Here is a 26995-nt window from a genome sequence, read left to right on the forward strand (position 1 = left end):
CCCATTGTTTGGATAAAGGGAGCATTCAAACTTGAGTAATTAAAAGTCAAAACACCCTTCCACTTTAATTGCTAGAATATATATATAGCATTAAAGCTTTTATTCCATTAAAATTAAGATAAATTCAACTAATTTAAGTTATATTTAGAATTTATTATAATGGTGAAGGTTAGATGGACAATTAGAAAATCCAAAACTAGGTATTGTATATCCGACAATGAAAAAATGGAAGCGAGATCATCTTCTTGAAGGTTTAAAGCTTATTACCTCTGAATAGTTTAGATAGGCATCTTCTCCTCTCCAACAGCACTTCCGCTCAGCCGCTTAGATCGGAGCCAATTTAGCCTTGCATGATTTCCTTTGATTCTTAACCTTTATTTTTTTTTGATAGAATTCTTAACATTTATTTCAATTTTTGCCTTTCCATCGTCCCAGTAAACAGAAAATTTGCCCAGAAACCCTTCGAGGAACCAAACATCACAATACGACCCTTGCTCCCCATGTTGTTCATTGCATGTCTTGTCAAATTTCATATCTGAAAAAAGAAAAGAAACTGGGCTTATTTGTTTTCCTCTCCTTGCGTTGTTGTTAATGGGGAGCGTGAAGTCGGGGGTGGTGCAAAGTTTGCGTTTTTCCCACCAGATCCACCAACATTGCGCCTCAATTGTGCCTCGACTGAGCCTCGCGCCTCGCTGCACCACGGTGCGCCTAGGCTACGCTCCTTCAGTGTTGAAAAGGCCCCCACTCAGTGAGCCTCTGCCTCAGGAGGCGCGCTTTTTACAACTATATGCAAACTAAAACCGGAAACTAACTACAAAGTAATTTTATTAGTGACTGCAAACATTTAGATTGGGTAAGTTATCATTTCCATACTTGAGTGAAGCGAAAAATTAACGAAAATCTTCTGATCCATATCCATTCAACATAGCAAAAACTTCGAAATTCACCATACAAGAAACAACATTTTAGAGAGTAGATTCTACTATAAATCCCCAATCAAAGTTCGTGTTTAAATGCGTAAACGTAGATTGTCCACGACTTCAATTGATTCACAAAAAATTTCCAGTGATAACTTCATTTCTAATCAACCCCTACTTAATTTCAATCTCCTGTATGTTCACTCAACATGCAATGAAAAATAAAGGAAAATCAACGGACTACGCAAAAAAAAGCTCCTACCATCTAGATCTATGTACGGATCTAACACGAAACAAGAATCCAATCGATTCTATCAAAAGAAACAAATATTACCCAAACGATATAAAAGAAAAACAAACATTCAAGATGAACCGGAGCTTTGACGTGTTTAACGAGCGAGGAACTGCACTGATTTTCTTTAACGTCGTGTTTATGGAGCTTCTGGATGAACTTTTCTTCTATCTTACTAAACGCGTTCCCGTTCATGGCGATATAATCATTGGTCACCATGCAGAACCCTAGCCCGGGGAAAAAGAGCGGCGGAGGAAACAAAAGCTGACGGTGGGAAAGAGGGGGAGGATTTAGCGGGTTCGGGTAATGTTATAGGAGACTCCCGGAAAGATCCGAAACGAAACGACGTCGGTCAGGTCCAGTAGCGGAAGGTCCAGTTTTGCTGGTATTGTTGTTTATCCGTACTCTTTCTTAATGGTGATTACCGCGACTGGGGTTTTGGAATTTGCCGCAGGCTGAATTTAGATAAGGTTAAAAGATTTTGGACGGACGTGGCTAAAGTCAAACGGCTGCGTTCTTAGAGACTTTTTTGCTTTGCTTTGGGTCTTCGAATTATTGGGCCGATTCTTTAGCCCAGAATTTGAGATATGAGGATTGAAATTAAATTCGAGTTTTAATTTGAAGTTAGAGTTTAAAATGTTTGAAATTATTTAATTTAATTTAATTTGGTTTAAATTATATTTGTGTTAAAGATAGTGTATTTTATACTCAAATTTAAATTTTATGTTTTATTCGAATACAGTTTTTTACTAAAATCAATTAATTGTGTTAAAGAAATAAATTAATTTTGTGCTTTATTCGAATTTAACTATCAATAATTTTCTTTAAAAAGTTATCATTAAATTGAATTTATTAAGTGATCTCAGTGTTATTTCTTAAAAATCTGAGATTCGAAGTCATTATTAATTGTTTGAGGGAATTTTAAACATACTTGAACTAATAAAAAATTATCGCCAACTTGAGAGTAGGTGTATGAACAACCATCATTCGAGCAAATCTAATTATAGGTAATCAAAACAAAACTTAATATTAAATATATATTTTTTAAATGTAGTTAAAATTTAGGGTAAACTACACAGGAGACCACCAAACTATGGTCATTAATCAATCTTGCCACCGAATTATTTTTGTCTCAATTCGACCATCAAACTTTTTAATTGATTCAATCAGACCACTTTCCGTTAAAAAATACGGCACGTCCGACGTGGCTGCTCAATAAGCGTATTGTTTAGGTTGGACATGCACCACGCCACGTCAATTAAAACATAAGAAAAATAAATAACAAATGGCACTCAAAGAGTAAAGGAAGAAGAAGAGATAATTTCAAGCACATATCTCCATCTTCTCCACAACTTTTTCTCCTTATATTTCAAGCCCCAATCGGCGTTTCAGCCCCAAAACTAGAGGACTTTTCTGGGTGGTGCAACAATGGATACACATCAATATAGAAACCACGAAAGAAAGACAATGTCTCTAAGTTTAGACAATAACGTGTACTACCACCAAAAGGGAGATGGCGTCGGAACTGGAAGAGGAAAACATGGTGAAGAGAGGGCGAGAGAGCCTAATTACGCCATAGGGGAATTCGAAGTGAGCGGTGGGCTTGGACAACAAATCAGAGGTTCTTCAATGGAGTCTCAGGGCTTCAAACACGAGAAGATCGGTGGAAATAGACAAGAGAGATGTGCTTCAACGGAGTCCAAGGCCAAACGTGAGCAGAGTGCAGATGCTTCAATGAAGTCTATGGGCAAACGTGAGAGCGATAAAGAGACAAGGCATAGCATGGAAACGGCCGACGAACTGAGGAACATCGATAAAGAAGAGGGTGGCGAGAAACGATAACATCTATCTTTAGAAGATATATAAGCTAAGAGGAACAGCTCAGCAGAATTCGATGGAGACTTTACGAGCTGCCGAAGAACGGTATAACAAGGCAAAGGAATTGGCCGCCCAAGCGCTTAACATCGTAGCCGAGTATACCAAATAAGGGTTAACAAGCAAGGAAACCGCTCGTCAAAGCGCTCAGTATGCGGCGGAAAAGGGTGGACAAACGACGAATACTGTTCGTCGAGCTGCTCAGCAGGCGACGGAGATGGATGAACAAACGAAGATTGCGACACATTACACCACCGAGGAAGCAGTGGAAGGAACAAAGGTATCGGCGAGGATGGTGGAAGGTGGAAGGAGCCTAATGGGTTGTGTGAAAAAAACCCATGTGTCTTCTCAGGTGGCATTAATAATAATATAAAACCATCGTCGTTAGTTTAAAACAGCCACATCGGACGTGCCGTTATTTTTTTAACGAAAAGTGATCTGATTGAATCAATTAAAAAGTTTGATGGTCGAATTGAGATAAAAAATAATTCGGTGGTAAGATTGATTAATGACCATAGTTGGTGGTCCCGTGTAGTTTACCCTAAAATTTATAAGATAAAATAAAAGCATTATAATAAACAGGTGACTAAATAACTAGTTTATCAAATAAAATAAAACATGTAGCCATTTACTCTTTCAAATGTAGCAGCTATATATGCTGAAACAAATTTCATTACAGAAAACATGAGTGTAAATGTTGTAATCTTAATTAGCAAGAAAATCCCATAACAAGTCAGCATCAAAAGACGGCATTTTAGCGAGCAAATCATCCTCGAGTCGTGGTTCATCTACCTTCATCGTCGGATAATCGTTCGAAACAAAGGCCGGTGAATTCTCATCTCTCCGAAACCCACCGTCCGACACCAACCCGTTGCTTAAACCGTCGCTAAAAGGCGACAACGACGAACACGCGGCACGATCGTCGAAGGTACCCTTCTTGGCTTTCTTCTTAGCTCTTTCCGTTTTCATCTTCTGACGAATGGATTCAATCTTAGCATCCACTGCGTTCCTCAAATCATTCAACTGAGAAAAATCTACGAACCCAAACTTGATTGGATCATTTAGATTCTGGAAATTCAACCTTGCGTATTCCCCTCTAAGCCTATAAGCTGCTCGGCCATATGCCAAAGCGGCGGTTTCGGCTGTTTCGTAAGTGCCTAGCCACACTCGTTTTCTTTTCCGTGGGAGTCTGATTTCCGCCACCCATTTGCCCCACTGTCTCTGCCGTTCGCCTCTGTAAAGCTCTTCTTTTGAGGACTCGAGTATTGGTTCGTTGATTCATGGTTTTGGTGGCAGAATCTTTGATGGTTATCTCTCTGGCGGTGATAGACTGAAGAGCCTAATGGCTCGTTAACAGAGTTGGCGGCGGCGGAGATGGCCAGTGACGGGGCACAAATAGAGAAGATTGAATCTATGGTGTTTGAACCTCCTGATAATATGAGCTCTGATAGGAAAGACCCAATATTTGTACCATTGTTGAATCCACAAACATGGTTGGTTTCTTGCATAATTGATCCGGAAAAAAATATGAAAAATCCAGAATTTGGGAGATTGAAAACGAAGAAACGGAATAATAAGAACTTGTTTGAGAGTCTTCAAAGGGAAGACTGCTGGAATTAGTATGGCACGAAGAGTATCAGTCTGGTTCCAGCTTCGCGTATATATAGCTGCAGGGCAAAGCAAACCTTAAGTAAGTTTTGGGTAAATATAACTGTTGGTACTTAGTTATTCCATTTCTCATTTTGTTAACGTTTCATTAGCTCTAATATTTAAATTTATGGATTAATTTAAATCTTCTAGAAGGTCACATATTTAATTTTCATGACTTTCAAAAATTAGTAGAATTAACGACATAACGACATATTAATATAATCAAAATGGATTGATACTGATAATTTGGGGATGAATATAGATTTTTTTTAATTTATGGACTGATTTAAAATGAAAGTAATTGTTTAGGAACTGATACATAACATTTTAAAATTTATGAACAAATTTAGAATGATGGTCAACTAAGCAATTGTTCTAAAATTTTGCAAGCTCAAAGTTTATAATTAAACTACCCATAAATATTGCATACAAACACTATTTTTTTTTATTAAGCTAAGGTGATTACAAAGTAGTATTTATTCTAAATACTCTCAATTATTTAACAATGAATGTTCAATCACCCTATTGTAGTTGCTGATGCTTGCACCCGAGACCTTTAAAAATACAACTATTCATTTAATCAGTGAGATAATTTGATTAGGGCAATACCAATTTTAAATGTATTTAAGATATAACAATCAAGTCATGGTTCAACTAAATTTAAAAGTGTAAACCGTATTAACTGAATATGAATTCTGAGTGGTAAAAATAAAATTGCAACCAAATATACAAAAGGCTTGGTTTTGCTCTCTGTTTTGAAAATCGGATCAGATCGGCGGTTCAATCGGGAACCGTTGTTTAGTCCAGTTCAATCTAAACCGGTTGAACCACTATTAGTGAACCGACCAAAACCGCTGAACCGTTCAAATCGAACCGGCTGAAAACTGGAAAAACTAGAAAAATCGAGATTTTTGTTTTTGTTTTTTTTTAAAAATAAACCAAGCAACGCCGTTTGTTAAACGAGCCAAGTCGAACTCGAGTATTGCTGAGCTCGACTCGAACTTGAAAACTTTAAAAGTAAGCTCAACTCAACTCAAACTCACAAGCTAAAAATTATCAAATTCAACTCAAACTCGAAATATAATATTGAAACTTGAACTCAAAAAGGCTTGAACTCAAAAAAAATTAGAAGCTCGATTGAAGCCTAAAATTCGAGCTTGATTGAAGTGAAAGAATAGTTACTCAATGCTCACCAAAAGGCTCCATGATTTTGAATGCCAAATTACCTCTATTATTTATAGAAGTTAGTTGTGATGCGCTTCTATGTTTCTTAGCAATGTGAGATTGTTTTGTTCTCATATTTTACTCTTTAGATTTTTGGGATGCTCTTCTATGTTTCTTAGCCATGTGAGATTGTTTTTAAAAAAAATTAAACCAAACAATATCATTTTGTTATGATTTTTTAACCCCAAATTTATTTTTTAATTATAGTTATATAATTATATTTATTATTTAATATGTTTTACCTTAAATATTTGTTGTAATTAATTTGAATCATTTTGTTTCACTTGATTTTATGGTTTTTAACTTATATATGTTATGATTTGCTTTGAATATGACTTGTGATATAAAAAATTATTTTTTATTAAATATTTTTGGTATTTTTATTTAATTTTTTAAATAATTTTGACATCGTCCGGTTCTTTCGACCGATCGAACCGATTTGACCGATTGAACCAGTGAACTGATAGCATGACAGATTCGTTAACCCGTCGGTTCTGAAAACCATGGTTTGCTTTGCATGTGAAACAAACCAAATTGTCGGTTCAAAAGTCAACGGTCCTTTGACTTTTGTATTACGTTAAACGAACTTTTTCAATTTACTAATACTATAGGGGTAGTTCTGCTGTAGTTTTGTACGGCAGTTTAATTTAAGGTGTTATAAAAAATATTAATATTATTTTAAAATTTTTGGTAGAGTATTACTTAAAATGTATTTTTTATATCGGAAATGTTAATTTCTCTATCTAAAATAAATATTTTCAGTATTAATATTTTCGGTAGAAAAAAATAACATTTTAGGTAGCGCCCAATATTCATATTTCGGTAGAAAAATAATATTTAAGTAACGCTTTACTAGAAATATTAAAACAACATTAATATTTACAATAAAAAAATAATATTTTAAATAACGTTTTATCAGAAATTATCAGAAATATTAAACAATATTAATATTTCCGGTAGCACCTTATATTAACCTTATATTAGTACATAGACATCCCATACTAGAGTCCTATTGATTATCAAATTTACGAGATAAGAAAAAAAAATAAGTCAATGGCCACCAAGCAATTAATTTCACCATCACTTTTTTGGTTGAAATAAGTCGTTAATTAAACTTCATTCATACGCCAAATCTTAAGGAAAAATATTAATGCAAAGCATGCATATGTAGGTGTTATGGAGTCATTAGTTAAGCGGTCTTTAAATTTCATGATATTTAATTCTTTTTATTTTAAAATACGAGATAAATTTACACGAATCAAATTATTTTAATGATAAAAAAGATAATTACTATCTCTATAGGTGTTCAAGCCTTAGAAACTGTAAAAGTATCTAAACTTCCATTATCAAAAATCTTCATAACATATACTACTCGTAGACACTTTAAATTAAAAAAAAACGTGAGATAAACTTAATATAAGTAACTAATATTCTCTTTAAAAACGAGGCGTAAAATAAGTTGAATGATCACGCTAGTATAAATAATCATGAGATTATTAACCTCTTTTTAAATAATATGTTTGATAGGTATGTAGTACTCCACTTTGATAATATATATTGATAGGAGGCTTACAGGTTTGTTTGTCTCCTAAAATATATTTCTTCTATGAAAAATTATTAGACGAATACAGTTTAACACGTCATTCGTGGTCTCAACCAATAATATTTATCTATTTTATTTTTTAAAATGAATCTTCACTTCTGTCCTACATGTAAATAAAGAGTGAGAAATTATTTAAAAGTTATTTTAAAATCGGTAGATCTCATTCATTAGAACGTCCAATTAATATTATAGTTATGAAAATGAATGTATCTCCTCCAATTAATATTGTCTGTCCATCATCATTTCACAGGTATTTTTGCAATTGCTCCAACACCACACAACATTTTGGGGCTAACAATGGTCGGCCATTTTGATTTAATGGAGCTCCTCTTTTGTCAACTCTTTATTTTTTTGGTATTTGCTTAACTTGTGCTTCATTAATTATAAAAAGGATTATAATAATGAATTTGAACTCTAAATCAATTGATTGGTTTAACCTAAACAATAAACAATAAAAAAATTATACGACGTTCATCGAGCGTGGGTGAGCATCGTTAACGATGAACACAATTAAATTAATTTATAAAACATTAAATTATAAAATACTAAACATATGATTATAAATTAGTTAAAAATCTAAATGTAATTTAATTAAAATACAATATTTATAAAACATTAGTTGTTAAGGTAAAATATCATTGACCACTTAACTATTTATCCCTTTTATTTTAACCATTGATTTTTCAATTTTGCCAATCAGGTCACCTAACTATTTAAATCTTGTCAATCAAGTCACATGCTATTAAATATTAACGGAGGAGATTACATGACAGTTAATAAAAATTTGTATAATTACACATTTAGTCCTCATTACTTACACATTCTATTAATTTGGTCATAACTTTTAATTAATTCAATAAATTTAATCCTCAATTAGATGGTGACATGTGTCACTATGTGATTGGATGTTTTTTCTTAATATTTTTATTTAATTTAATAAAGTTTTCATTCAAAGCAGCCCAGCGTTCGAGTGCTTGCTTATTCGGGTTAACAACAGCAACAAGGAAGGACTCAAAGCTGTTCCCATAAACCATATCTGATATTGGTAAAGATGAAATGTAAAAGGATGTCAAATTCGAGCAGACAAAACAAGTCTAAAATCAACAACAGCTAAAAGGCATACCGAATCAACAACAGATGCGGAACCGTAAATATTTTCAAGGTTCTCAACAGAAACGTATTCCCCTTGCGAAAGCTTAAAAATGTTCTTCTTTCGATCGATAACTTTCATGCTTCCATTCGGTTGCCACTCACCGATATCCCCTGATGCACAAAGATGAAAGGTCATCAACTTGGAGATAAGCTAATGAATTCGGAGAGAACCTCAACTTAAGAAGAGACAAGTATGAGCAGACCTGTGTGGAACCAGCCATCAACCAAGACCTCATTCGTGAGATCTTCACGTTTGTAGTACCCTGAGAACAGCGTTTTTCCCCCGAGACAAATTTCACCTCGTGGTGTGCTTGCGAGGGCATCATATCCCATTTCAGGTACATATTCTAGACGGACATCTATATTTGGTACCGGAGGCCCCACAGTACCAAGCATCGACAACTCATTCGGTAACGAGACAAAAGTTCCCGCACAGGTCTCCGTCAGGCCTACATTCAGATCCGTATAAAATAGGTAAATGTTCATGAGGCTGCAAGAATGCACACAATCAGTAAATAAGAAAGAATTATCAGATCTAAAGAGGCTTAACAGACAGTATACCATATCCTTGCATAATATGACAACATGCCACCACTCGTAGGAACTCCTCCACATGAGCAGAAAGAGGTGCTGCTCCGGATAGAATAATCCGCAAATTCCCTCCTAAACTTTCTTTTACCTGACAAAATTATGAACATGAATGAATAAGTAAAAAAATGATTTCTGCTGCAGTTAGTGCCGATCAGTATTGGCTTTCAACTGATATACGCAAGGAGGCTCGTACTATTTTTATACAACAAATAAGATTTTCATCACCTGTCTAAATACAATTTTGTCAGAAAAAGGAGACGCATCTCCATGTTTGGAGCCATTCCTCATATTATAGAATTTGCTGTAGAGGTTATCATAAATGTTAGAACCAGACATCAATTCAGAAATATGGATGGAAATTAACTGGATACAACAGAAATAATTAAATCAATGTGAACAAAACTACCCTAATTAGGTGTCACTGCTAAACACAGTAACAAGAAGTTAAAGGACATACTGCAAACGATATAAGCTAATGCCAAAGCAATGATAAAGTTTAATGCCTGAAAGGGGATTGAGATAAATCTAGTTATCTCTAGCTAGGAAAAATGATCACTGTAGTGTACAAAAGGCAATTGTTCTTTGTTCGTAATTAGCATCCAGCAAATACAATGAGCTGCTTCACATGAGCAAACTGAAAATTTAACTTACAATGAGTATGCCGCATTAAACAATGTCTTTTTCAATAAGCTTCCCTCAGAAACCTTCTGTTGTAAACCTGACAACATACAAAATTATGTCAGGTTCACAGCTTTATTGATAATTCATTGAAGAGTCTTTTGAAAGAAATGTATCAATGTAGTTCATTTTGTTTTACAAAGTATATGCTAAAAAGAAAGAAAATATAATTAACTTCGAAAGAATTTGAATGAGAGTTTCAGAAATAAATCAAGACAATTTTCAAGTACATCTTCAAAAAACAACCCAAAATGAAATTTCCTAGCCCAGAATCTTCTTCAATATATTTATGCATGTTTAGAAAGAATGCTGGAAATCCATCTCAGCAATACATTTTAATATTCAAGAATTACCTGAATAGATTCGATCCAACACACGAGGAACAACACAGAAGATGCTTGGCTTTAGCTCCCCAAGATCTTCAACCAATAGTTTTATGTCCTGAAGATGCAACAAATTAGCAAATACTGATTAGAATAACTCCAGTATCAGCGATATCAAATAATCTTGCTTACCCCACGCCAGAATCCTATCGAGGCACCATGTGAAATAAATAACTCCTCGATCACCCGGTCAAAGATATGTGCAAGAGGAAGATAAGAAATATAAACATCCTTCATTGTCAACTGAAAAATTTCACAAGAAATGAACAAATTAGTGAGGGAAAGCAAAAAAGAGAGAAATCATAACCCAAATTTTAGTGTCGGAATCAGAACAGACATGTCAAACAAAGTGACTGATGAAATGATTTGCCTTGTTATCAGGAAATTAAATGCAAAAATAACCTGTTCATTTACACGCTCTAGCAGGCTATTCACCCCTGCTATAAGAGTAACGATACTCTCATTTGAAATCAATACTCCCTTGGGATCACCAGTTGTTCCACTGGTATACATTATTGTGCAGACATCATTTTTCTTCTTTATTGGAAGGTCATATTGTTTGTTTTCTCCCTGCAAGAAACAGACATAAGAACTTAAATCAGAACCAGCACCCATCTACATGTTAAAATGTCGTATTGTGTGATTAAATTCAGATGCTAATTAAACATTTATCGAAGATGGATAAGACATGGTTATCAAATAGTAATTATAAAACGGTGGGAAATTCCTTCAATGTCCTAAAACCAGAATGAAAACAAAGAAATGCCAACTCACATATAGAATCAAGATGCTAAAATTATCAAATAGACTGGATCATTGCAAGAAAATGACAAGGGTCCTTAGCTCACACTAAAGAATTGCAATGCAATGCCAGAAACATTTTTTCTACAGCTATAATAGATACTTTTCTCTGAACTCGTGACTAAAATTACTGGCAATCTGTTTAAAACGACACAATAACTCAGTAGCATAAAGTTATTTACTAATAAATTGAAGAGGAGAATAACAGAGAAAGTAACCAACCAACAGCAAAAATTCTTCCCATGCAAATATTGCCAAGCCATGCTTCTCAGCTTCTGTCTTCTGATCAGGTGATACCATCCCGAAGGTAACAATTGCTGCAGAGCCAATGGACACGCACATGAATTGTTTCTAACGCAATAGAAAAAAAAATATCCCACCCACTTCTTCCAAAAACAAAGAAATAGCTTACTTCTTAGGTACTTTGTTGAGTTTGGAAATGTTTTAAATATCTGGAAGGGCAAAGAGAAACCTTACATGAGACAAGAACTATGCACCTACAAATTATCAGATGAACACCAACTAACAAAACTGAGCAGCACTTATAGAAGCAAATGCTGATAATAGAAAACTAGAAACTTATTTCGTACAGAGATATCTTCTTTTTGAAAATACATAGAAAAGGCATGCCTTTCCCCTTGTTCCCACATCCCATAACAATCCTTGGGTTCCAAATATAGATGTAACTGTTCTTACTTCAGCAATCTTCTTTTCCTCTACAAAAGCAATCGAAACTTCTGCATGGCATAAGATAAACTCCACAGCACCAGCACCTATAATATAGATGACAGAGAATCAAACAATAATTAACAGTATGTAGTGGTGTTGATATACACTCATTATTAAAAGAGTTTAAAGATGTTACAGTTAACAACTAAGACCAGGTTCAAAAATGAGGGAGGCTAGATAACAAACATAGGATTGTTGTTTGCTGAAAGTTGCTATTTAACGAAATGCAAAGCAGCCTTTTTAGGTTGTAAAGAAGAAATACCTAAAGTGTCATACAAAGGAACACAAGAGAGTCCATGAGCATTGCAGGCCTGCATCAATGTTGGTGCATTAGGAAAAGTTTTGGGGAACAGACATTTTGGTAATGAAGAGTGCTTAGGAGAAACTAATTTATGCAAGTCAGACAAAAAATGATGGAATAATGATACCTCCATGGTCATTATCCACTCTGCACAATTGGCACCATAAATACCACATTTTCCTCCCTGCAAGCAAAAACAGAAGCAATAAAATTTAAAACATACACATAAACTGAAGCTGTGGTTAATGATCGCCGAAGCATTAATTTTTATGAATAAAAACTTTTACAATATCAAAAAGTTACTGTACTACCTCCTCAATACCAAAACTCCGGATGGAATTCCCCACTTTTATTACAATGCCATAAACTTCTTTGTAAGTTTGCCATACATATTTTCCGGCCTGCAGTGAAAGCACATAATTTTAGATACTCTGACTAAAAGTCAAGGTCGGTTGTAAAAGCAGAATGCAAAAGCAATAATAATAAAAAAAAAATCAGCAGTGGAAGGCTGGCAACATACTTTCCCGTTCGCAATCTGCCGGCGACCAAGCATTGGGTTGTACGGATATTTCTCAACTGACATTCTGCAACGAGAAGATGAAATATGAATTACTGTCATAAGACATAAAGTAAGATTAAAGAAGGAAGAAAAAAAATCGTCCCTTTTGTATGATAACAAATACGAACTGTGTTAATTAGTTAACACGTTCAATCATACATGAACAAAATGCAAGTTATAAAGCAGAAAATTTTGATCTCCACATCACATGAACAGTGAGCTCCAAAATCGGAACAATTACTACAATCAAACATATAAATCTTAGTTCTACAATTTTACACCGAGTTGAATGAAATCCACCGATCATTGAGCTAAAAGAATGGAAATCTCAACACCTTGATCTATATGTGTATTTAAAATCCAAAATTTTCAAGCATTAGTCATTTCGATAATACAACCAAATCTTACGATCCGTAAAATCAATATTTTCGTTACTTTCACAGCAACCAACAAAGAAGAGAGAGAAAGCTAAAAATCTAACCGGAAAATATCCCAACAACAGTCCATTCCAGGAACCGTAGCAGGGAATCCATTCTCAGCAAAACGACTTCGATAAACAGGGCCGATCGACGGTTTTCCATCGGTGGTGGCCTTCCCTTCTTCTACCTGTATTATATACTCTGTTGAGCCATTTGATCAAAATGGTTCGAATCAGAAACCTCGTAACTTTTTTCTTCCTTATATATTCTCTCTTCACTTGTTTAGATTATATATAAAGATCAAGAAGTTTTGTAAAGATATATATATAAAGCCTAAGAAATTAGGACTCTGTTGCTTTGAGTGATCGGCAAGCCCAGACACGACGGTTAGTTACTTTTTGGATGATAGAATCCAGTTCTGTTTGTTTTATATGACTTTAATCATATACAGAACCTTAATAAAAGCAATTTATTATTTAATATAAATTTAAAGGTAAACTACGTATTTAGCCATTCAATTATTATTTTCATTCCATTTTATTATCCATTTATTTATTTTCTCAAAATCATACCCATTATTTATTAATAAGTAGGGTAAATTGATAGAATCATTTAATGTAATTAGATAAATAAACAATAATTCCAAAAACCAATTATTTTAACTAATGATATGATTGATTTAATGATTTTACAGTTATATTTCAGATAAAATTGAGATTCAGCACTTTATAATAGATGGATTAGCATTATCCGGGAATGAATTTTTAAACATTATTTGTTTGCATATAATGCACGGGTTAATTGCATGTATAATTAAATTTTAACTTAATAATTAAAATAAAAAATAAATTTATTTAGTTTTAGTGACAAATTAATTGACACACATTTGTCGTAAATAATAATAATAAAATGTAATCAATTTAAGTACATTTTAATTACACGAAGATGATTTATTTGTTCTTAAAGAATTATTAATTATCATTAAAGAAAAATCGGCTCACCTAACATTCCACCAGAACAAAGTCATTACTTTGATTAATTAGGCATCTCACTTTTAGAAACAACACAAGTTTAATGAAGGGAAAACCACCATTATGGCATCCGTTTGCTTGCAGATCACGGCACTTTCAGAACCATGGTTGTATGCCTACCTGCATCAACAACAGCCTTCAACGTATTCCTCAAAGCTTATGTTCGAGAATCCTAAAAGTATCCGTGTCTGACACTTGTTTTCAAATATATTTGAATATTGAATACAAGGATATGGTTTTCCAGGTATACAAGAGAACTTGGGAAAAAAATGAAACGTATCCATGTTAGACACATACCTATATCCGACACACCCTAAGTCCAACTAACATAGGTTAATAAAGAAATCACCTCTTCTTCTTCTTCCTTCCTTTTACTTGTTTCTCTAGTTGTCTAATCCGCTGACTGATAGTCGAAGAAGAAGATATGCTTCGGTTCGATACTTTTGTCGGTGCAGTAGATACAGAGGCAGATCCTTCTGCTGCTTTTCTAGCTTGTTGGAGTGTTTGTTTGAGAGCTGAATACAGACCAATAGGAGGTCGTTGTGCAGTAGCTGCTGGTTGATTAGGTATTTCAGGAATGCCTAAAGCCTTCTTCACACCAGCAGCCTTGAGCACTGCAAAAATAAATTTTCGAGGTAAGCGATATATAGACATAGTCAGAAATCGAATAAAGAAACACGTCTCGTACTACAGGAAACTTAAGTACTCACCTAGGTCGTAGGAGAGGGAAACAAATTTGATGTAATCCAATAACAAAATATCGCCTGTAGAATAAATTGAGGTGAAAATACCATCAGCATACAAAACACACAAATGGCACTAATAACAGATACTATGGCGGAAAGAGTGCACCACAGCACCAGCTTGTTAAGGGAAACCATTGTATAAAGCCGAAACAATCTATTCGAGTAAAAAAATCTTAATATTATTTTGACAATACCTTTGGGAAACTCATGGTAAATGGAACTGTCAAAAGAGCAAGCACCCTGGACACATTTTTCATAGTTGCAGCAGAAGAATTCCCTTCCATACCTTCTTGCATGTTACACTGCAGACATTAATTAAAACAGAATAACAATTCAGAAAGGTACAGTGTAATGCGGTTCTGTAATAAAATATCATCGAGAAAAAAGTACACTTGCCTCCACGGTTATAAAAAACGTCAGTGCTGTCAAAACTGGAAAGCTGTACAAACTATCTGGAGTAGTGAGATCTGTAAACCAATATGCTCCACCGCTTTGAATGATGGCATTTTCTCAGCCATAGTTGTAATCTGGGGTAAGAGAGAAGTCACCGATACTAAATCTACATGAACTACATTCGATTCTAAGACAAAACCAATAATACTACAAAAAGTATTTGCCTTACGGCTATGTAAAAGCTGACAAAGATGGGCCCCTGAATAAAGAGCCCTTTCAGTGGAGTAAAGGGTGTCACGCCATATCTGCAAACAAGGCATTGTCTGGTAAAACCAGCCGAATAAACATTTAAGTGAACCAACCAGTATATCGAATACATTCCTGATCAACCGGAATTTAGATACATACCAACCTAATGAACCCATGTCTAATATACATTTGCTTCTGAACTTATATGTATGGATTAAAATCATTTAGAATCCTCCAAAACAGAATTGAAGATATATTCGAACGTTAAGAAGCTAACATGTATTCGAAGTACGATAGAGACATAGACTAGGTCCGCAAACAACAGCTTGTAGTCAACAGAGATTAAGTGGTTCAAATAGGAACACAATCACAGTAGAAGCTGGCACCAAACCTTGCTTGCCATCTGCTCCCTGATTTCCTCCAAGCGTGGCCTCATTAGCTGCAGGATAAACACAAATTAAAATAGATTACTTTTTTGTTAATCAAGCAATGTGAAAAAGAGAGCAGTCTCTAAGTTGCAAACTGAAGTCATTTACGAGGAGAAGGAATATCAAAAGAAATATGTCCATAAGTTCCTCTTCTTTTTCCATGTCTAAGTCTTAGTTGAGAACTAGTTAAGATAACAGTTGACTTTACGCTAGGCACACTTGAGACCTTTTTGGTTTTAACAAAAATGTACAAAACAAGCAAAGCAGAGTCATACTAAGTTATGGAACTAGGAATATAAGAAGACGACTCTCAGTTCTTTCTTTTCCATTTTGCACTATTAGTAAGGTCAAAGTAAAGATTCCACACCACCCAAATTTCTGTAATATAATTACAAGACCAGGATATAATTAACATAATCAAATTTTCCGGTATTTACATTTTACCGACTTGCAGCTTCTTATAATCATCAAAATGATTATGTACTTTAATTCATAAAAGTCATAAGTAAAACATAAAAATAATGTCCTGCATATAGACTTAGCCACTTAGGTGCTACAAAAAAATAGGCGATGTCACACTACGAGTAAAAAGAACACGAGGATGGAAAATTAAACAAAGAGTAAAATTACACACTGTCATCTTAGTACTAGCTTTAAGTTGATTAATCAAAAGCGGAAGAGTTGCTCCACGAATCAAAAGTGTTGTCACCGCTATGGCAGCCCACCTGAAATAAATGATAAAGCACCGAGTCACAATATACCATATTGCATAAGATACACAGTGCCGATTCACATCAGGGTTTATTTGTCATCATTTGCAATTTAGGGGAAAAAAAGGATTCAACCATATATAATATATAATAACCAACTGATTTGATGACAAATTTAAATCTAATAAGTTATAAGCATATGAGTTTTAAACAACGTTGCATGGACCTCAATCTTGTTACTTGCAGCCTGATAGTATACTGTGCGTCTCTTTCGAGAATTCAATTATAGCTTAGATTGATTGATGCATCTGTCTGTAAGCCAATTGATCGAGTCATCATAATTTAGGGAATGATACTTCAACAAATTGGGTTTTCTATGCAATACTCTTTGCCAAAACCATTACCAATGAACACAAAATGCATTCTTGGCATGTTTGCAGGACTTGGAAAATATAAAGCAAGTAAAAGCGGAAACTTACCAGTTCAAGCCGGTAAAAGAATGAACCGCATCAATAACATGCTGCAAGGTAGCAACAGGTAACCAACAGTCAGCAGCAGCAACGGCAACCTCACTCACAGCAAGAGCCTGTGAATCCACAGCTTCAACAGCACCATCATTGAGAACTTCTGCAACCTCACCGATGAGCTCGAATTTATCTGCCTTATCATTAACTGTAGTCGACATATGCCGATAAAAAGACAAGCCCGAGCTAGGAAGAAAAGATAGTTGGGAGCACATTCTATATTGGAACAAGACACCAAACCCTGAGGATGAATTACTAAACCCAGTTCCAAAAGACCTTCCTTGAAAACTAAACAGGAAGCCGAAGAAGCTGAAGCTGGAGCTGTAGCAGGTGACCAAGAGTCCGATGATGATGGTGATCTCATTATTTGCAGGGTTCGTTTCGTTCTTTGTGTTTTCTCCAAAGTTTTTTTTAACATTCTGTTTATTATTTTGTTTTGTTCTCTTGGCAGCTATCTGATAAGAGAAGGGTGACTATTCAAGATTTCAGAGGGAAAACCTTGGTTTCTATAAGGGAGTATTACAAAAAGGACGGCAAAGAACTTCCTAGCTCTAAAGGTAGAATTAAATGCTCCGCTTAGCTTCAATTGTTAGTTGTTTCAGGCAAATTTTAGATGTTCATTTTCCTGGATTGCTATTGTTTTGAGCTACCTGATCAACAAGTTTGGTTGCCCAGTCTTCTTGACTTGTGGTTGTGGCTGATTATGTCCTGGTCTTGTGATGTTGCAGCAAAATGTTCATTTGATTTCTGCATACCGAAGTACCCATGTATCATGCTTCTTAATATGTGCCCTTTTACAATTCTTTTTGTTATCTGTCACTGATCTGTAACTTGACTTGGATTGTACTATAGTGATTTGGATTGAATAACTCAGGTCATCTATTCTATGTGCCACTCATTTGCGGTGAATTCTTTATTAAACTCTTTATGATATTCTTTTCATTTACCCCTATAAGCTGCATTGTTATGATATATGGGTTTTGTTGCTTTGTGGTGTTTCCCGAGTAGCTCTGTTCTGCCTTTCTTTTTTCTTCTGTTTCTTGGGTCGCTTTTGAAGGAAAAGCACGATGGTTTCAAACAATATAGTTCTTTTGTCTAGGATGTTAAAATGTCAATGTGTATTTGAAATGTAATTATTTGGTTTGTGAGTCTTATGCCTGCTATTTCTAGCCACATTCTCCATCATAATGGTCGTCGAAACACTCACTCTACTCTGTGCGTATATGATTTCCGTGCATCATTGTTGGCTATTCTCGTCAAAGTGTGAATATAATCTATCTTCGTGGTCGAACTTCCAAATTTAACATTTTCTTATGCTTATTACTTTATGGTATTTCTTGTTTAGTGCTAACTTGTTTTCAATTCCTCTGCTGAATCATTAGGGATAAGTTTGACAGAAGAACAATGGTCGGCCTTAAAGAAGAATATATCGAACATTGAGAAAGCTGTAAGGAAGATGGAGTCATAGACCCAGTGAGAGCTTGATCTAGGGACCGGTAGTGTCGTCTTGTGTAATTGTGAACCTAAAGTTAGCCTCGGTGTTGATGTGGCATGGTGTCTATGTAAGTGTTGCTCTTTTTGGAAGGACTAATATCTGTTTCGATCCCGGGATTCTTTTGAATCTCATCTTGTAATGCCAGGGCAGATATAGCCCCTTAGAAACGACGTGGGATCGTTCAATCATTCCATTTTATTGATGTTTGTCGAACAATGCATGTGAAATACTTTTGCAATAAATTTTAATTATAACTAAAGTCAGCCATACTGCTTATTTATTAAACTGCATCTTATAAATTGAGCATTAAAATTTCATGACTTGGTCCAATTGGTTCAATTGCTAGTTTTGATGGATGTTGTTGGGATGAAGATGTAAGTTTATATAAATTAAATGTTTCAATCTTAAAAAAAATCTAAAATAATTATAGTTTTTAATAAAAATAATTTAATTATATTTCTATTAAAATTTAAATTAGATTATAATAAAGGATTAATTATAGATAGTTCATTATATTTTTTCATATTTTTAATAAGGATAATTTAATTAGTAGTATATATCGATGTGTCGTATTAGTGATGTGTTTTGGTGTGTGACGTGCGTTATAAAATTTTTCCGATTTCTCACATTCTTCTCTTTTTTCCCTTCCCCTAATGATAGGGAAAAAGACTCTATTTATAGTTTAGTCTCCGTACATCCAATGATCTATATTATTTACATTAAAGACTAAGATTTGTCCAAATCATATAAGATCTCTATATAAGAAAATAACATCTATTTTGTTTAATCAAATCAATTAGCATATTATAGGATATTCTCTGATAATATTTTTATTTTCTCAAATGTCTATTCGAATAAGTTTGGGCTAAGACAAAATTTAAGTATTACATGTTATAATGCTAAAACTTGTTTGAAACTCATGGGAATAACTGATATTCTAAGATTTTGATTTAACTTGTAAATTCAATTTATGTAAAACAATGAAAATGAAAAAAAAAATATAAATCGACTTGATTATTTAGAGTAGATGTGCTTTTTATTTGGATTTAGCATTTTTATTTCTTAAAAAAATATTTTTTTTAATTATTTTTTATAAAATTAGAGATAATAAAAGAAGATAAACTGTGGGCACGTGTCACGTATTTAGTATATAATTTTTTCTAACGAGTCATGTAAAAGTAAAATTAAAGTATTAAATATATATATATATTTAAAAAGGGTTATTTGAAGTAAATAAATAATTTAAATATTTATTTTATGTAACTTTAATTCTTATTTTTTTTCCGTACAAATCAACTTACTTCAGTGGTTAAAAGAATCGTTGTTAGTTTCTAGATATTACGAGTACGAACACAAGAATTGCAAGAATGATTAAGCATTGATTGTCAAATGGCTCAGAATAATTAAAATATATACTATTTTGTAATCATCTTTACCTTAATAAAAAAAAGTTCTTATTTTTTTTACTAATAATGGACTCTTTTTTTTTATTTAGTCCCTTAACTTTGCATTTTATTTAATTTGGACTTTTGGTTACACTTATTTACCCAAAAAAATCACATCAATTTCTTAACTCCTTTATACTCTTTATAATATTTTATCATCGGAATACTTTCTTTAAAGTATAATATTGTGAATATATTTTATAATTTTATATTATATTTGATATATTAAATAATATTATAATGTGAAAATAATATGAAATATATATATATTATATGGTTAGAGAAAATAAAAAAGTTGGTACTAATCCTTATCATAATATTATAAATGATTATAATAAAATTACTATATAAAATCGAATAACTCGATTCGACTCGAAAAAAATTTCAAGTTAAGTTTAAGGTGTAAAATACGACTCGTCAACTTAAATAACTCAAATTTTTTTTACTCAACTCGATCGAAGGCTCACATCTAATTTATTTATAATTAAACTGATAAATATAATTAAGTTGATAGTAGTTTTTAAAATGTTTATATTTTTGATCACAGAAACTAATTTATACTCGTATAAATATTCTTTTTCTGGTTCAAATTAATGAAGAAGCTTAACCATATATAATGTTAATAATATAGAGGAAAACAAAATTCAATCCCAAAAATCGTAAACCTCAAGTTTGAGTGAGGCACAGGACAGAAATGCACCACACGTCCCATAAAACAATGGGCAAAGGCATTATCAAAGACAAATCTGGAATTGACGTATTTGACATTGATAGGTCCACCTGGCTAAACCATACACCACTCGATCTTCTCAAGGCTATATCAATAATCCCATCAATTTTTAAAAGATAAAATACCCTTCAGTTTCATCCATCACCACACAAATTCCCCCACACCATTTCCCTCAATAAAACCACACATGCAAATATCCACTCTCACCAAAAATATCACCTAGCTTCAAAAAATGGGCTGCTCAGCATCCAAAGGCAGCACAGCCACCGTGGATTATTACCGGCCGCCACCATCGAGCTTTGCGGTGTTCGACGTAAACGCCATAGATGAACCCTGGGTCAAGGCGGGGCAACTCCAGCAGGAGAACCAAGAGAAGCCCACGCATGTTCCGGCTGTGATTCTCGAGAAGCTCAACGCTTTGGAAGCTGCTCCTCACTCCTGGGATGAAGTTAGCAAAGCCCTAGAAGATCTCAAGCCAGCCATTAACGACGATAACAAGAAGCCCCAAGCTCCCACATCGCCTCCAAAACCCGCAAAACAAGTCACTAATAACCAGCCTCGTAAGAGCTTGACTTTTCATACCATAGAAGAGTTAGACGCGAAACTGTCATCAAAAGAATCAAAACCAGCTGCAAACGAGTTAAGCAAAACTGAGTCGATGCCAAAAGAGGTAAAAACAACACCGGCTGAGTTAAAAGCCCCGGAGCCTCGAGTTTCAGCTCAACCAGTAGCGTCCAAGTTAAAGGATAACATATTCATAGTAAAAGACAGGGAAGAGAGGGAGAAAGAAGGGAGGATGGCGAATTACGATAAGATAATGACCAAACGAGACCCGTTAAGTGAGTTTCCGGAGATATGCCCTCCGGGCGGGAAAGACACGGTGGTGATTTACACGACGTCTTTGAGGGGTGTCCGGCACACGTTCGAGGACTGCAACAAGGTGCGGGGGATACTCGAGGTCCAACGCGTGGTGTTCGACGAGCGGGACGTGTCGTTGCATGGGGAGTTCTTGAGCGAGTTGCGGGAGTTATTAGGTGATGAAGCGAGCGTGCCGAGGGTGTTCGTTAAGGGGCGGTACCTTGGCGGAGCTGAGGCGGTGAGCGAGCTGAACGAGACTGGGAAACTCGGGAAGATACTGAGTATGGGACGCGTCGAGAGAGGGGTAGGGCGGCTGGCTTGCGGCGGCTGCGGCGGAGCGAGGTTCGTGCCGTGTGTAGAGTGTGGGGGGAGCTGTAAAGTGGCGGCGGTGAGCGGGGAGAAGTGGGAGCGGTGTGGGAAATGTAATGAGAATGGGTTAATCCATTGTCCAACTTGTCTTTAGTGCTTTTCAATTGCACGGTTAAGTTTTTGCAAGTTGTTGTTAATACATACAAATATTGTATGTAACTATTTCAATATACAATCAAGTTCATAATGAATTTCATCCTTTCACTTTTATGAAAACTCATGACTTGTTTTTAATTATTTATTTTAGTTTATCATAATCTGATTATTTTATAAAAACTGAGAAATTAATCTAATTATGAGTAAAATGTATACATTTAAGAAGTATGCATTTAAAGTTGATTGAATAATCTCAATAATAAAGAAAAATATTTTTTCACACGATTGAGATTGAGTTTGAACAGTTACATCGTGTTATGCATTATTAATACACTTTCCAACAAAAGAATGTTATGCATTATTAATACACTTATGAATAAAATTAAAAGGTTTACATACTATATTAATAATTCAATTTAATTTTTTTTTTGAATTTGGAAAATAAAAAATATAAAAGTAAAAGTAAAAGTAAAAGAACAAATTAAACCAAAACTTAATTCAATGGGTACTTTAACATACACTACTATCCACATCGGCCCATGCAAAGACCAGCCTTGGGCTTGCCCTATTGCCACGAAACAGATTGGTCGAATGATATGTGATTCATCAGCATCTATCCAAACGTCCACTGTTCTTAATAAAAAATAAAATTTATTCTTAATTGTTTGATACATAATATATTCTAAACTTATATATGATTTTTTTTGGGTACAAAAACTGCAGAAAACTAAATGAAGGGCTCCCAATTCGCTTGGATTTCAGTTAAGTGTAATCTAATCTTTGAATTCTACTGTTTCAAGACTAAATTTTCAGTTGCTTTGCAGCAGGACAGTCTCTTAGGATATATTTGATTCATTCATTCCCACGTAATACCTTTCTTCATCCCATTTTCATTTGTGTTCAAAGCAGCATAACCCAACCCCCATTCTTTCCCTGAAGAATAATTTTCCATTCCACATGTATTTCACTTCAAATATAATAGGGTAAAGTACATTAAAGATCCTTGAACTATATCAAACGATCATTTTAATCGTTAAATTTTTAAATGTTATAAAATAGTCGTTAAATTTTTATATAATTATTAAAATTTATCAAACTATTATAAAATGATCATTAAACTTATCAAATTAAATTTAGATGGTTATTCGGTGTTTATTGTCGAACTTTGAGTTATACATGAGATTCTGTAACTAATTTGAAACTTGAGAATTAAACATGTACTGGTTAGATCATATAACATGAAGGTTGTGAATATTTTTAAACAATCGGTTAATTCTAGGCAAGGGTCTCGATTATAAAAATAACCCATAATCTTTGTAACATGAGTGGTAAGTAGAATTTTAGCATATGTTACATTCAGAAAATGTAGTGATTGATATGTTAGTTCAGATGGATTCATATAAACCAATGATACTAGAAATTTTCTATAGATTTTCTCCCCAACTAATTGTATTAGTGTAGAATATAATTGCACAAACTTTATCGAATTAAACGTCATTGTTAAATAAAAGAAATTATCAATTTTTTTATTATACATAATAATATTTTATAATAATTTAATAAATTTAATGTCTAATTTATAATATTTAAAAAATTAATGACTAAATAATTACAAGAGACACAACAATCATATATCCCGACAAAATCCGTGACTTCGCTATCTAGAATTAGACCCCGACAGTGAGGAACACCTAGGTAAACACACACATTCCATTTTCACTGATTTGTTTAATCCGCCAACACGGATGGAGGGGCAGCGCTCAAGAGAGTCAACCGCCACCAACTCCGCCCATGCTCCTCCGCTACTTCACACGCTTACACCATCGCGCCGGACGGTTCCGAACCGTGTGTTTGCGGCGGTTTACATTTGTGTCATCACAGCTTTATTCTATCGCCATGTACAGACAATCCTCCACTCTACAACTCTAATTTCTTTCTCCTTAACTCTAGCCTTGTTCGTTTCCGATCTTATTCTGGCCTTCCTTTGGGTTAGCGCACATTCTTTCCGCGTGCGTCCGGTTTACCGTAAAGAATACCCCGAGAACATCGAGAAGTTCTTGGAACCAAGTGATTTTCCTGGGTTGGATATTTTCATTTTCACGACGGATCCGTACCTGGAGCCGCCGACGAGAGTGGTGAACACGGCCTTATCAGTGATGGCCTACGAGTACCCGACGGATAAGATCTCGATCTATGTATCGGACGATGGAGGATCGGCTCTCTCGCTCTTCGCTTTCATGGAAGCTGCTAAGTTTGCCGCCCACTGGTTACCTTTCTGTAGGGAGAACGAGTTACCAACGAGGAGCCCCGATTAATATTTTGCATCAAAATAAAATTATTCACAAAGCTCTGAAACCGACAAGATTAAGGTAAACTATATATATATATACACACACACACACATATTTATATATACCGTATTACTTAATTAAAAAACTAATTACCTTTTATAAAACAGAGTAATTGCCATTTTCACTAAATAGTTGAACTTTTATCCAAGGTCCTACTATTAAAATTGATATAAGAACTAATCATATATATATATATTGCAGATAATGTATGAGAGCATGCGAGAGAGAATCGAAAATGTTGTTGAAACCGGAAGAATCGACGATGAATACATAACCAGTGACTAAGATCGTCAGGCATTCACAAAATGAACTACTTATCACGGATTCAACCGTCAAAATCATCCCTCTGTGATTCAGGTTTTGCAACACAACCATTTCCCTAGTCGAACTTTTCGATGATCCTGACATCAATCGGTGCATGCCGATCGACATTACAATGTTATTTGTCAATGATCAGGTTCTGTTGGACAAAAACAGAGACAGAGACATTACAGGGCATTGTTTGCCAAACCTGGTTTATGTCTCTAGACAAAAGAGCCCCACATCTCCTCATAATTTCAAAGCTGGTGCCCTCAATGTCCTGATATAGGTACATATAAATATTTGAAGTTTACTCCTTAAGTGTGTATGCTTATCCTTTTTGATATTCTTTAAATGGTTAATCTTGTGTTTGAAGGTTCGGGTTTCGGCTGCCATGACAAATGCACCCATAATTTTAACCTTAGACTGTGACATGTATTCGAATGATCCTAGGACACCCTTCCGTGCTCTGTGTTATGTGTTAGACCCTGCTGAAATCCAGAACCGATTGGCTTTTGTTCAGTTTCCTCAACAATTCCATGGTCTAAACGAAAGTGAGATTCATGGTTCCGAGCATAGGCGTTTGTTTAAACTTAACCCTTTCGGTCTTGACGGGCTATCCGAACCAAATTATCTCGGAACTGGCTGTTTTATTCACCGGCGAGCTTTGTTAGGCGACCCGTCGACTTTGGTTCCACCGGTAATAAAGGAAATAAGTCCAGCTCATATTGCAAACAATCCCATTACTGCTCCATCAGTTCTCGAATTCGCACACCGACTTGCTGGATGCCATTACGAAAACCAGACCGAATGGGGCTCTAAGGTATTCTGCTAATTCAATTAAGTCCAAGTAATCTATATTCCATTGCTTTGAGAAAAGCCTGTTGTAGTTATATGTGTGGAAACAATGATCTTTGCAGATTGGTTTTAGATACGGGTCACTGGTGGAGGACTTCTTCACAGGTTTTAGACTGCAATGTGAAGAGTGGAGATCCATATTCTGCAACCCCGAAAAGGCTGCATTTCTAGGAAATGCACCCATAAACTTCCGTGATTTTCTTGGCCAGAACAAGAGGTGGCAAATCGGCCTCCTTGAAGCGGCTTCTTCATGATACAGTCCCATAACTTTCGGTGTTAAAGCTATGGGGATGTTCATGGGGCTAAGCTATTCATTCTATGCATTTTTTCCCATTGCTTCAATTTCAATCACTACATATTCCTTTCTCCCTCAGCTTGCTCTCCTCAATGGACTCAATATCTTCCCAAAGGTACATACATACATACATTAGCATCATAGAGTGAGGTTTGTAATGATAAAATTGCCTAATTTTCAGGTCTCTGAACCATGGTTTCTCCTTTACTCGCTCTTGTTTCTTGGAGCATACGGGCAAGATTTCTTGGAGTACACGGTTGCTGGTGGGGGAACAGTACAAAGATTGTGGAGTGATCAGAGGATTTGGATGGTGAAGGGACTTTCATGTTCCTTGTTTGGGTTAATCGAGTTCTCGCTTAAATCAATCGGGATTCAGACTCAGGGTTTCAATGTGACCAGCAAGGTAGTTGACGACGAGCAAAGAAAAGGATACAAGCAAGGATTGTTCGAGTTTGGAGTGCCATCAGCCATGTTTGTGACACTAACGATGGCTGCAATAATCAACTTATACTCGTTCGTTTATGGACTCGTGCATTTGGTCAGTGGCAAGGAAGGGGGGGGGGTTAATGCAATTGGTGTTATTAGCTTTGATTGTGATGAATTGCCTGCCAATTTATGAAGCCATGGTGTTGAGGAGTGACAAAGGGAAAATTCCTTTTAGAACTTCCATTACTGCAACAATGCTGGCATTGGCTGTTTATTCAGTAGTCTCTCTATTTCTCAAGTGACATGTTCTACTTCCTTTTTTGTATTTTCTTACTCGGATTCGAATATGAATGTGATGTGGACCATATTCAGTCTAAGATAACTCTAGTACGAATATTAGATAAGAGTATCACCAATAAAGTAATACCAACACTGTTAACAAAGATCCAAAGTCCATTTATCAAAACAAGTTTGCAATAATTATACATCAGTATTAAACATTCTATACCAATCCTTA

The 26995-nt window shown here is 34.9% G+C and overlaps 3 protein-coding genes and 3 pseudogenes across 3 annotated transcripts; 3 read left to right on the forward strand and 3 right to left on the reverse strand.

Moving 5' to 3' along the window:
* Positions 1–3701: 3701 nt before the first annotated feature.
* LOC120162794 lies at positions 3702–4620 on the reverse strand (annotated as a pseudogene).
* A 3977-nt stretch (positions 4621–8597) lies between these two features.
* Positions 8598–14859, reverse strand: LOC120162731 (long chain acyl-CoA synthetase 4-like). The gene is made up of 17 exons (XM_039172819.1): positions 14610–14859; positions 13237–13375; positions 12717–12780; positions 12508–12597; positions 12324–12380; positions 12158–12206; positions 11863–11939; positions 11579–11618; positions 11389–11483; positions 10768–10935; positions 10498–10608; positions 10336–10423; positions 9956–10022; positions 9530–9605; positions 9275–9392; positions 8917–9162; positions 8598–8824 (listed from the first exon to the last, which is right to left on the reverse strand). Exons 1-17 carry the CDS (start codon positions 14857–14859, stop codon positions 8631–8633), a joined length of 1929 nt encoding a protein of 642 aa, XP_039028750.1. The 3' UTR covers positions 8598–8630.
* LOC120162742 lies at positions 14557–17539 on the reverse strand (annotated as a pseudogene).
* Positions 17540–17545: 6 nt separating this feature from the next.
* On the forward strand, positions 17546–18781 carry LOC120162748 (RNA polymerase II transcriptional coactivator KELP-like; the record flags this gene model as incomplete). The annotated part of the gene is made up of 3 exons (XM_039172837.1): positions 17546–17629; positions 17707–17812; positions 18638–18781. Coding segments are annotated over 3 exons (276 nt in total), but the record flags the coding sequence as incomplete, so codon positions are not given.
* A 2328-nt stretch (positions 18782–21109) lies between these two features.
* On the forward strand, positions 21110–22336 carry LOC120162813. The gene has a single exon (XM_039172889.1). The coding sequence runs from the start codon at positions 21158–21160 to the stop codon at positions 22244–22246; it is 1089 nt and encodes a 362-aa protein (XP_039028820.1). The 5' UTR covers positions 21110–21157; the 3' UTR covers positions 22247–22336.
* A 1579-nt stretch (positions 22337–23915) lies between these two features.
* LOC120162804 lies at positions 23916–26828 on the forward strand (annotated as a pseudogene).
* The last annotated feature ends 167 nt before the right edge of the window (positions 26829–26995 follow it).

This window comes from Hibiscus syriacus, unplaced genomic scaffold (assembly GCF_006381635.1).
Source record: "Hibiscus syriacus cultivar Baekdansim isolate YM2019G1 unplaced genomic scaffold, ASM638163v2 tig00002894_pilon, whole genome shotgun sequence".
Lineage (NCBI taxonomy): Eukaryota > Viridiplantae > Streptophyta > Magnoliopsida > Malvales > Malvaceae > Hibiscus > Hibiscus syriacus.